Below are 11901 nucleotides of genomic sequence, written 5' to 3' on the forward strand. Positions count from 1 at the left end.
GAAACCAAACTGCCCTGGGTTTTGTGAAACAAAGCCCTCAAGGTTCTTGGTACTGTTGTCGTTTGTCATTAATGCTGTAGTTGTTTGGTGGGGGGGGAGTTTTTTTTGTGTTTGTTTGCTTTGTATTACATACTAGTAAAGAACTGCTATTCCTATTTCCCAAAATCTTGCCAAAGAGCCTCTGATTGTAATTTTACCTAGCAGATACCTGTCTTCCTAAACCAAGACAGAGTTTAAGCAGGAAGGCTTCGTTTTGAAGGGAATTATTTCTCTGTGCATTTTTCCTCCTCAAAATCTGAGTTTTAAGCGCAATAATGCTGAATTTTGATGCTAAATAATGCCGGGGTTTGTCTCAGCATAAACTCCTCCACTTCAGCCACCAAAAGTCAATCAATAAGCTGGGCAGGAAATTTTTGTTTTGATTTCTGCCAAGCTGAAATAAGGAATTTTGAAGTGGTGTTTGCTGGGGGAAACAGAAAACGGGCCAGGTTGGAATGGGAATGGCTGTGGGATCTCAGCCCGTTCAATTGATCTCGTTCAAAATGGAGCTCACTGAGTGCTCCTCCTGCAAGGCAGGAGCTGCAGGAGCCTCTGGATATTTTTATTTTCCCTTTTCCAGAGGGGTTGGACCAGCTGGATGTGCTTACAAATAAATAGCAGGGCAGGGAAGAAAGTGTGGATTTACTCTGCAAGGAGAGGGGAGAGGAGGTTTTGCCTCTGTGCTCCAATATTCGAAATTTGAAATCCCTAAAAAAATCTGCCTCTCTGCTGTGGGATGGATCATTACGAGAAGGGAAAATTGTCAGCCAGGAACAGCCAAATCAAGAGTTCCTTGCTTGGATCAGCAGGAATAGCACAAAACACTTCTCCTGCTGCAATATTTGGCTAGAAGATGTAATTCTGAGCAGACAGTGCAGGAAAATGATGGGTTATTGTGCATGGGGAAATTATTCCTTGAAATGGGAAATCCTGTGTAGTGGGAAAGGAAAACAACTGCACTTTATGCCCAGGCAGGGTTTTCCACCAAAAAAATTGGAGAACTTTGCCTGTACCTGGGATGTTCCTGGAGCAGGTGGGGTGGTCAATCCACCATTATTTCTGTTCACACTCAGCTTCCCAGAAGGAGGGAGAAATTTTCCAAATGAATCACAGAATCATGGAATGGTTTGGGTTGGGAGGGACATTAAAGGTCATCCAATGCCACCCCTGCCACGGGCAGGGACACCTTCCACTGTCCCAGGCTGCTCCAAGCCCCAGTGTCCAACCTGGCCTTGGACACTTCCAGGGATCCAGGGGCAGCCACATGTGGCTGTGGGAGTTCCTTTCCTTGGATTTTTTCTTGTCAGTGTAGAGGAACTTGTGTTATACTGCAGAGAAGTATAATGAAATACAATAAAATTATAATAAAAACCCACTGAAAATCACCTATTATTCCAGCAGTCAGGATAAAGTAATTCAAGAGCTGGAACGTTAAAATGTCACTTTCAAGCTGTGTTAAATATGAAGGGAATTGAAACTGATTCCTTGTCCTTTTTTCTTCCTTCTCCTTTCTGCAGGAAAAGGGGATTTTCACTTCTACAGTTTCTGCTTGGATAACTCAGGATGAATTTTGGAGTGAGGTTTTCAATACCATCCATAAATCCCCAAGGGATAAGGAGCACGGTCAGAGGTGTGGGATCACCTTTGCCCACATGTTCTTGCTATAAAAACAATTATTCTAATTATACCCTGTGATAGTAACAACTTGAAACATCGTCTCTGAGCTTTCAGAGCAGGATCGGGGTGGAATCTCTGCTTTCTGACTAATGAATTCAGGCTCATGCCTGAGCCTTTGCTGAGAGCAGCCACATGATGGCAACATTGCTAATCTTTAACTTGGTTCATTGGAGCAGCTCCTGGAGCTGGGCTTTGGCTCACAACAAGGTGTGGAAGTTCTCTGGGGGTTTAGAGGAAATTTTCTTTTCATGGTTTGACTTGGAGAGGGACATTTCACAAGGGATGGAGTGACAGGAAAAGGGGGAATGGCCTTAGGCTGAGGGAGGGCAGGGATGGATGGGATTTGGGGAGGAAATTCTCTCTTATGAGGGTGGTGAAGCACAGGCTGCCCAGGGAGGTTGTGGAGTTCCCATCCGTGGCAGTGTCCAGGGCCGGGTTGGACATTGGGACAGTGGAAGGTGTCCCTGCCCATGGCACTGGATGAGCTTTGGTTGTCCCTTCCAGCCCAACCATTCCATAATTCCATGAAATCAAACCACTTTGCAAGATACTCCGTGGCTCTCAACTCAACACAGGCAGGTTTTCAAGGGGCAGGAGGAGAAAATTCCACTTTCCTCCCTTTTTCCCCCCTTTTTTTTCTTCCCCCCTCCCCTTTTTTTTCTTTTTTACCCCTTTTTTTTTTCTTTTCCCCCCTCTTTTATGAGCTGCAGTGGAACCTGTAAAAGGTTTTTCCCCAATGGCAACCAAGCAATTCCTGAACTGGTGCAACTCTGAAACAGGAGAACAGGATCTGGCACTGCTGCAGGAGCTCAACCAAATTCAAGCAAGATCTTCATTAATGCCCTTAGATCCTGGACATGATAAATATGGGCGAGGTTTGGTGGAGACTGGAAGAAAAATGTGTCCTTTCAGCCAAAGTAACTCTTATCCCGACAAACATTTTGCTGGATTGTTATTTGAATGAATATTTAATATAAAACATGCAACCTGCTCTAATAAGAGCACATTCATAATTTTGAGCAGGCGAGCCCCGTCCAAAATTCCCTTGGCTTTGCTCTGGGTAAGGAATAACTTAAAGAAGGAAATGTTGGACTGCAGCTACTCTTGGCTGAAGGACACAGTACAGCAGGAACAGCTGTGGAGGCAGATTTACTGCAAGAAGTGAGGCTGCTAAAATCCTGACAGTACTTTGATTTTTTTTTTCCTGAGTTTTTTTTTAAACGAGAAAGTCCAATATAGAGTTTATGACTTTTCATACAGTTATTTATTTTAGGAATAAGAGAGCTGCCAAACACAGCAGGTAGTTAATACCCAATTCAGGCTGTGTTTAAACAGGGAAGGAGCTATTGGCTGCATCCTTTGGGACTCTGTGATTAACCCACAGGGAGCTGGAGGTGGCTTTTTCCAGAGGCTTTCAGGCGAAACGTGAGTGGGAGCTGGATCCCTTGGAGTGGAGTGAAGTTGGAATCAGATGGGGCAGATAATTCAGCTCATCCTGAATTGATTTCTCTACTGAAATGAGCTTTTCCTTTGGACAGGGGAGATGGAGATGACCTGGAACTGGGATGGAGATTCAGTTTCTGCCTCTCTTCCAGACATGGATCTTTCCTGGTGAGGGTGGTGAAGGTTCTGGAGAGTCAATCCTGTGAGGAGCAGCTGAGGGAGCTGGGCAAGGGGCTGAGGCTGGAGAAAAGGAGGCTCAGGGGGGACCTGGTGGCTCTGCACAAGTCCCTGCCAGGAGGGGTCAGCCGGGGGGGTCGGGCTCTGCTCCCAGGGAACAGGGACAGGAGGAGAGGGAACGGCCTCAGGCTGGCCCAGGGGAGGCTCAGCTTGGCCAGCAGCAGGAATTTCCCCATGGAAAGGGTGCTCAGGCCTTGGCAGGGGCTGCCCGGGGAGCTTTGGAGTGCCCATCCCTGCAGGTGGCACCTGGAGGTGGCACTCAGAGCTCCGGGCTGGGGACAGGGTGGGCATTGGGGACAATTGGGACTCCCTGGGCTGGGAGGGCTTTTCCAGCCTCAGGGATCCTGGGATACTGTGACTCCTGTACTCAGGAAGGAGCTCAGGCTGCTGTGCCCCAGCTGAGCTGCCCATGGTGTGAACTTTCAGGGTGACTCTCCCTGAGTATCCCACGCCAGGCAGAACTCTGGGATCAGCTCCGTGTTTGGCTGTTCCCACTCAGCTCTGGCACCTCGGGCTGGTTTGGGGGATGAGGGGATTTCAGCCACCTCCCAACCCACACAGGACTGGGGGTCACTGGTTAGTGCTGAACAGTGGCCACTTTTTTAAACCCCTCTAGTGAACTTGGCAGCACTCACTGACCTCTTATTTTTGTTTGGCATTCATCATAAAAAAAAGGAGGGATAAGAAGCCTTGCATCCCTCCTGAGTGTGCTCTGAGGTTAGATCATGGAATCACAACATTATTTGGGTTAGAAGGGACCTTAAAGATCATCTCATTCCAACCCCCTGCCATGGGCAGGGACGCCTCTCAGGAGGTGATGGAACTCATTAAGCAGAAAACAAAGAATGCAAACAAAGTTGGCCAAAACACATCTTCAAAATGTGTTGCAGGAGGAATAGAGGAAGATTTGGCTGGAGCTGGGAAAAGAGAAGCAGAGCTTGCAGCAAATTGGGTCAGAAATTGCTGCAGGTCTGCAGGTCACACTGAGGGAAAGCTGGAGCTGATGCCCAGAGACCGTAAAACCTCCAGAGGAAGGGAAAATGTTGTGTCGGCCGTGGAAGTTCTGCCAGGAGGTACCAAACCACAGCTGGAAGAGCCCAGATTGCTTTGGGATTCTGGGAGAGGAGGAGTTGAGGCTGTGGGAGGACCCTGAGGTGCCATCCCTGGGGTTCTGCTGGTTGTACTGCATATTCCAGTGCTCGGGATGTGCTGCTGGACATGGGATCAGCACCACGTGCCCAGAGATCCCAAACGAGGGTGTGTGCCTGCATCCAGATCCCACAGGCTGCATCCCCATCCCAAAGACTGGATGAGCTGAGAACTCCAAAGAGTTTCACCCCAGGGAGTGACATTTCTGATGGGGCATCTGGCAGCTCATGGTGCCAGGAGTTATGTGGGGATCTGGATCCAGCACAGCCTCCTTTGTTACGTGTTCAGGTCACTAAAGGAATACCTGGATATTGCTGGGGATGGGAATTCCTTTTCTTTGCTCCCACTTTTCTCCTGCTGGCAACTTATTGATGGTTTTCCCTTGTAGAGGAGGCAAATACTGATTCCACAAAACTCTAGAAAACATCAACTGGTGCAAAGCTGATTCCCTGAGTTCACAGTGCTCAGTGAAAGGAAAATATTTTACTGAACTGTCCCAATTTCCAGATGCTTCATCCTCAACTTCCTTTCAAGAGTGAGTGACGTTAAAATGATCCAACTTTGCAAACATGACGTAACCAAAATCTGGTGTTATCTGATCTTTACCCTGTATTTCACAGAACCATCCCAGTTGGAAAAGACCTTCAAGATCATCCACCCCTACCATGGGCAGGGACACCTTCCACTGTCCCAGGCTGCTCCAAGCCCCAATGTCCAACCTGGCCTTGGGCACTGCCAGGGATCCAGGGGCAGCCCCAGCCCCTCCCAAGCACTTTAGTCCTAACTCTGATTTTCAAGGCTTATTGATGCTTCTGAACTTTTGTCCTCTGTGTTTTCCATGTGATGCCTGAAGTTTTATCTTTGGTGTATTTCAAGTTCTGCGGTGCCCAGGGGTGCAGCTCTGAGCTCACAGTCAGTGTCACTCAGCTCTGCACACAGCAGGGACACAAAACAAATCCTTCTCCTGCTGCACACCAAGGACAGCTGGGACAAGTGTTCAGGCCCCAAAGCACAAACAAGGGTGGGCTGAGGGGAGGAAACAAGAAGGATGGGACTGCATCACCTGCAGCTGGGACTGGACAATTCAACCCCAACGTGCAAATGGACCAAAACTGATAAAAGTGTGAGACCTCGTGACCCTTTGTCCATTTTGTGACCATTTTGGGTCCATTTTATGTCCATTTTGTGACCATTTTGGGTCCACCTTGGGTGCAGCCCTGGCCAGGCTCTCGTCCTGCCCAAGGTGTGTCCTTAAAGGCCTTTGAATAAATCTCTACTTTATTCTCTTAGCTCTGTCCAGTCTCTGTTCCAGCTCAGCCTTCCCAAGGCACCACATGGAATGATAAAATGTGACCAAATAAAACAAAGAGGCAGCTCAGGGCAGGGTGGAAGGCTGGGCTTGCTCTGTCAATGAGCCCTTTTCTCCCACAGAGAGCCATGAAAAGCAGCTGAGGTTCATTAGCAAGGCAGCCTAATTGGGCTGCAATTGCCGGGGATAGCAATAGTGCTGACAGCCCGAGCCTGGATGGATTTGAGAGCACCCCTGGTGATCAATACCGGTGATTGTGACATTTTAAAAATAAGATTGCTTGTCCTTGACTCCAGTGGAAGGGAGAACTCCCTCACGCATCCCACGGGTTGCAGCTGCTCTGCTCAATACCAAACACTTTGTGAAATGGCCAACAAAAGCCTTGCCTTGCCATCCCATCCCTCTGAGGGGGCAAAATCCCCCTGACTTTGATTCTCTTTGCTCTGGAGGCCTTTTAGTTAAAAGCTCTCTAATAGATTTGGGAGTATTGACAATAATAATGAGCTTATGGGTGAAATTGTGACCTCAGGGAAGTCAATGGAGCCGGAATTCCAGCATTTTAAATATCCGCACATCTATATGAAGTCTGTACAAGTGCTCTCAACAGGTCAAATCTCTGCATTGATTCACTCCACTTCCCAACAGTTTGCTTACCAAACATCTTTGAAGTGTGACCTAATGAAATTAACGTATTTTCCTCCTGCTCAAAGCCGAAAATAAAATTACCCACCTTTTCCCCCAGGAAAAAGGAGGGAGGTTGGATCCACAGAGCATTTTAAACCCATTCAGATGTTTGAGTTTATGAGAAACTGTCTGAAGAACTGTCAGGATTCTCCGTGAAGGCTTTAAACATGACTTCTGGTGCCATGGGCTGAAGAATTGGAAGGGATGATCGGAATTAAGTTGGGAATCAACACGTCCAGGTGCCCCGTTAGTGATAAGAGTATGAAATGTGGGTAATGGGAATGTGGGGACTAAGCTGTACTTATAATTTTTAAGAAAACAAGTGAAAAAGAACATCGCATGTTGCATGGCAAAGCAAGGCATGCAAGGAAGGATAATGTGTTTAGATCAAAGAAGGAAAGAAAAAAAAAGGAAAAGAAAGAGACAGAGAAAGAGAAGAGAGTGAAAGAGAGAAAAGGAAAGGAAGGAAGGAAAGGAAGGAAAGGAAGGAAGGAAAGGAAGGAAAGGAAGGAAGGAAAGGAAGGAAAGGAAGGAAGGAAGGAAGGAAGGAAGGAAGGAAGGAAGGAAGGAAGGAAGGAAGGAAGGAAGGAAGGAAGGAAGGAAGGAAGGAAGGAAGGAAGGAAGGAAGGAAGGAAGGAAGGAAGGAAGGAAGGAAGGAAGGAAGGAAGGAAGGAAGGAAGGAAGGAAGGAAGGAAGGAAGGAAGGAAGGAAGGAAGGAAGGAAGGAAGGAAGGAAGGAAGGAAGGAAGGAAGGAAGGAAGGAAGGAAGGAAGGAAGGAAGGAAGGAAGGAAGGAAGGAAGGAAGGAAGGAAGGAAGGAAGGAAGGAAGGAAGGAAGGAAGGAAGGAAGGAAGGAAGGAAGGAAGGAAGGAAGGAAGGAAGGAAGGAAGGAAGGAAGGAAGGAAGGAAGGAAGGAAGGAAGGAAGGAAGGAAGGAAGGAAGGAAGGAAGGAACCATTTCCCTCCTTATTGACATCCAAGCACTTCCAAGTATTTTTGCCAGGATTTTATAAACTCTTCCTACTCCTGTCACACATTCTGCCTGGCTGGGGATTGCTGCAGTGAGAGCAGCCCCACACAGGAGTATTCCCACCACACCAAAAGCTGGCAAGTGAATGAATTTATCAGTGTATGGCAAACACCCCCTTCATGGCCCATTTCCTCCCTTGGAACTGTGCTCCAGCATTCATGGCTGTCCAAAGCCCTGCCTCAGGCTGATCCCCGATCACTTGGCAGGATCTGGTAGAATGGAAACACAGGAAAAGCCCAAGGAATTGACCACCTCCATTGGGCTGAAAAAAGCAGCCCAGAAATCCACAATGGACCATGAACTGTTTGTCTCCGTCTTCTCTAAGAAGCCGTTGTGCAGTTTGTGTCCATTCCCTGCAGCTCAGGGTCTGTCACTGAGATGTTTGCAGGGTCACAGTGATCAGAGAATTTGGGCTGGAGGAGACCTTAAAGATCATCCCAATGCAACTCCTTGCCATGGGCAGGGACACCTTCCACTGGTATCCAGCCCTGGGGCCCAGCACAGGGAGGACGTGGAGCTGCTGGAGAGAGCCCAGAGGAGGCTCCAGGATGAGCAGAGGGATGGAGCAGCTCTGCTGGGAGGAAAGGCTGGCACAGCTGGGATTGTTCAGCCTGGACAGGAGAAGCTTTGGGCTGAGCTCAGGGTGGCCTTGCAGGGCCTGAAGGAGCCCCAGGAAACCTGGAGAGAGACAATTCCCAAGGCATGGAGGGACAGGACACAGGGAATGGCTTCCCAGCGCCAGAGGGCAGGGATGGATAAGATTTTGGGCAGGAATTGTTCCCTGGAAGGGTGGGCAGGCCCTGGAATAAAATTCCCAGAGAAGCTGCCCCTGGATCCCTGGCAGCATCCAAGGCCAGGTTGGACATTGGGGCTTGGAGCAGCCTGGGACAGTGGAAGGTGTCCCTGCCCATGGAACTGGAACTGGCCGATCTTTAATACCCATTCCAACCCAAACCATTCCATGATTCTGTGATTCTATGAATATGCAGACCGGAGTGCTCCAAGCCCCAATGTCCAACCTGGCCTTGGGCACTGCCAGGGATCCAGGGGCAGGCACAGCTTCCCTGAGCACCCTGTGCCAGGGCCTGCCCACCCTGCCAGGGAACAATTCCTGCCCAAGATCCCATCCAAGTCCTGCCCTCCTTCGGTTTAAAGCCATTCCCTGTGTCCTGTCACCACAAATAACCGAAGTCGGGTCCCAGATCACTTTTATTATTGTTGGTCTCAGCAAATTGCTTAGAACTTCCATTTATCTTTAAAGACAGTGGTGATGTTAACATGCATCAATGCTGAAAACCCTCTGTCCCCATTCAAATCAGCATGAAGCCAAAGGCAGCGGTGATCAACCACAAAAAGGAAAGTTCAGAGTGGAACCAGGGGAAATGTTGAAGATCTCCCAGCTCTGGAGGTGACACAAGGGGACAATATGATTGCAAACAGATTTATTTTTTTGCCAAATGAAGAATTGTTGCCTCATAGATCTTGTAATTATTTTTTTCAATGTGTCGTCCCATCTGTTGAAAATGGGAGACCCGTAAGTTTCTGGTTTAAGAGAAATCCATTGATTCTCTTTTTTTGTCATAATTTTATATCATAACATGTGTGCCTTGGACTTTGCTCTAATGTGAACTGGAGAGGGCTGGGCTCCTTAGCTCATTATTTTGATTTTTGATTGTTTGAGTGCACTGCGGAATGATGGAATTTTGTGAGCATTTTAGAAAGAAATGTCTGGATTTGGTAGTCCCGACAAGCAGTAGTCACAGTCCATGAGTGTTGGCATGGAGGGTGCCTTGTTCTCCAATGGAAGTTCCTCAAAAATCGCTGGAGGGGATGAAAATACCCTTGCTAAGCCTAATGCACCTTCAGGCACAAAATACCAGCATTCATCCTAAGAAATGGGCACATTTCATTACATGGGATTTGGGAATAGGATTCAAGAAACTGTTTTTCCACTCCCTCCAATGCATAGATTGTGTAGAATGCTGAATCTGCTCAAAAGCTAAATGTGACAAATTCCGAGACTTTTTAATTTTCATTTTTAAAGTACATTTAATATCAAATGTCCGGTTCCATTCTATTCCTGACATCTGTAAAAAAACCCAATTCTGAGCCACTGAGAGGGTTTATTTCCCTCGTGATGCATTTCAAAAATGCGCTGAAATTTTATTTTGATCAGGTCAAAACATTGTAATATCACTTCCAATATTGGCTGTAACAGGCTGTCAAATACATCTGTCACAGTGCCATTGAAATTTGTATTTCAAGGGACTGTAAAAAAAAAAACAAACGAGAAGTTAAGTCAAAGCAAAATTAATACCTTGTCATGACGAAACGTTCGTGAATTATGGAAATGAGGAACCTAGCAGGCAGTCAGTGCTGGAAATCACTGTGTATCCCCAAGAAATTCCAGGGTTTAGGGAAAACTCTTGTCTTTTTTTTGGGGAAGAAACAAAGAGACGTGGCCAGTTCTGTTTCACAGGACTCCAAACCATTTTTTTTTTTAACAAAATAGCCCTCGAATTACCTGCCTGCAAAGCCGTGATTGGAGGTAGACAGGGATGTGCTGCCTTGGGAATATATTGAGAGGAATGACAGACTTGTCTTTACAAACAAACTCTGGGTCTGCTGGTAGATAAAACCAGCACGGAGAGACAAAAGAAACAACGGGAAGGATCCCACTGATTGATGAACGGAAAAGAAGTTATTTGCAAAATTTTTACAAAAATATCTAACAAAAATATTTACAAACAAACCGTAGGTTTGCTGATAAATGAAACTGGATATTGAAAGACGGAAGAAACAATGGGGAAAACCCATAAATTCCTGAAGAATTAAAAATTAAAAGTGGGGTTATACATTAAAGGGGAATTTTAGGTATTAGGCACTTTGGGAAGTCTGTGACTCTCAAGTATCTCTGCCAATGGGGAAAGAGAGAGGGAAATGTGGATAATAGGAAATTAGGATAAAATAGGAGGCTGCATCCTCCAAAATTGGAGAGACCCCAGGGGAAATGCCCCATGGCCTCTCCCTTTATTTGAATAAAGTCAAAGGACTCCTCTGTCTCCTTTTTGGACGTAAAACTCTGGGGTTTCTGGATTAATTTTCCTCATCCACCTTTGCCTTTATTTCCCAGGTTTTGCAGGCAGCAGCTCTGCATCCACATCCTTCCCTCCTCTGGGATGAAAAGGATGGAATAAACAACGGTAAAGTTCAATTCCGAGTTCCGTGGTGCCGGAATTCCCGAGGCAGCTCACACGTAGTCGTTCAGCCTGTAGCCGCTGTGGGACGCGGATGTCAGGGAAGGAGCGTGGTCACCTTTGGGGACACTCCTGGAGGAGGGAAAGACTCCAGCCCTGGAATGTGGCGGGAAAGGCATCCCGCTCCCGAGGCACGACGTGCACAGCAAGGCCCCACCCAGCATGCTCAAGGCCGAGGAGAGGAACCCCAGATAAAGAGCCTGCCCTATCTCGTACTTCATCCCAGCGGGAAGCGTGGGGTCGTAGAAATCCGTGACAATGTCGCTGGTGCTCCACGCCACCGGCACCAGGCAGAGCAGGCCGGCCGCCACGAAGCCGATCCCGCCGGAGCCGGCCACGGAGGCCTTGGCGGGGCTGCCCTCGGCGCAGCGCGTGCACCTCATGCCCACCACGGCCGCGGCGGCCGCCAGCACGGCCAGCAGGCAGGAGATGACCATCATGGCCCGGGCGGCGCGCAGGTCGGCGGGCAGGGCCAGCTGGGAGCGGTGGACTTGGCACTGGTAGACGCCGGTGCTGTGCCACACGCACTCCATCCACAGCCCCTTGACGTGGGCCACGGCCGTGATGATGTTGGCGCCCACGTGGGCCGAGCGCCACCAGTGAGGCAGGATGGTGGCAATTAACGTCCCGATTAAGCCCAGCAGGCTCAGGGAGAAGCCGAGCAGCTCCAAGGCCCAGCTCGCCATGGGGGGTGTTCGTCCTGCCCGCTTCTCTTAACGAGGCGCCTCCGCTCGGGTTCCCTCGGAGAACGCCAGCTTTTCTTGGAAGATGTGCGGCTGTTTCGCTCTGACACCTCCTGCTCTCCTAATAAAAGGTAATTGAGGGGAAAAGGAGTTAATTATTACCCCAAAGCGTTGCCTCTCCCAGCCAGTGAGGTGCATTCCAAGTGCAGCGAGGGCAATAATTAGCATAGTTATCGCTGTTAATCGTATTTTTGTGGAAGGAAAGGGTAAAGCAAGCTTCCCTCTTCCCTTATATAAACAGCCTTGTGCTGCCCGCTGGGAAGAGAACTCAAGACAATTTATGAAATGGAAAAAAAGAAATATTTGAAATGCAAATATTCCTCTTCCCAGCAGGCT

At 48.2% G+C, this 11901-nt stretch overlaps 1 protein-coding gene across 1 annotated transcript; it reads right to left on the minus strand.

Moving 5' to 3' along the window:
- Window positions 1–10815: 10815 nt before the first annotated feature.
- On the minus strand, window positions 10816–11508 carry CLDN14 (claudin 14). The gene has a single exon (XM_066177549.1). It carries the CDS (start codon window positions 11506–11508, stop codon window positions 10816–10818), a length of 693 nt encoding a protein of 230 aa, XP_066033646.1.
- Window positions 11509–11901: the final 393 nt, after the last annotated feature.

Source organism: Chamaea fasciata, unplaced genomic scaffold (genome assembly GCF_029207755.1).
Source record: "Chamaea fasciata isolate MVZ Bird 193981 ecotype frontalis unplaced genomic scaffold, bChaFas1.0.hap1 SCAF_2, whole genome shotgun sequence".
In the NCBI taxonomy this organism is placed as follows: Eukaryota; Metazoa; Chordata; class Aves; order Passeriformes; family Sylviidae; genus Chamaea; species Chamaea fasciata.

Excerpts from the sequence above, each read along its gene's own strand:
- CLDN14 (XM_066177549.1), bottom strand. The coding sequence starts at position 11,508 with ATGGCGAGCTGGGCCTTGGAGCTGCTCGGCTTCTCCCTGAGCCTGCTG.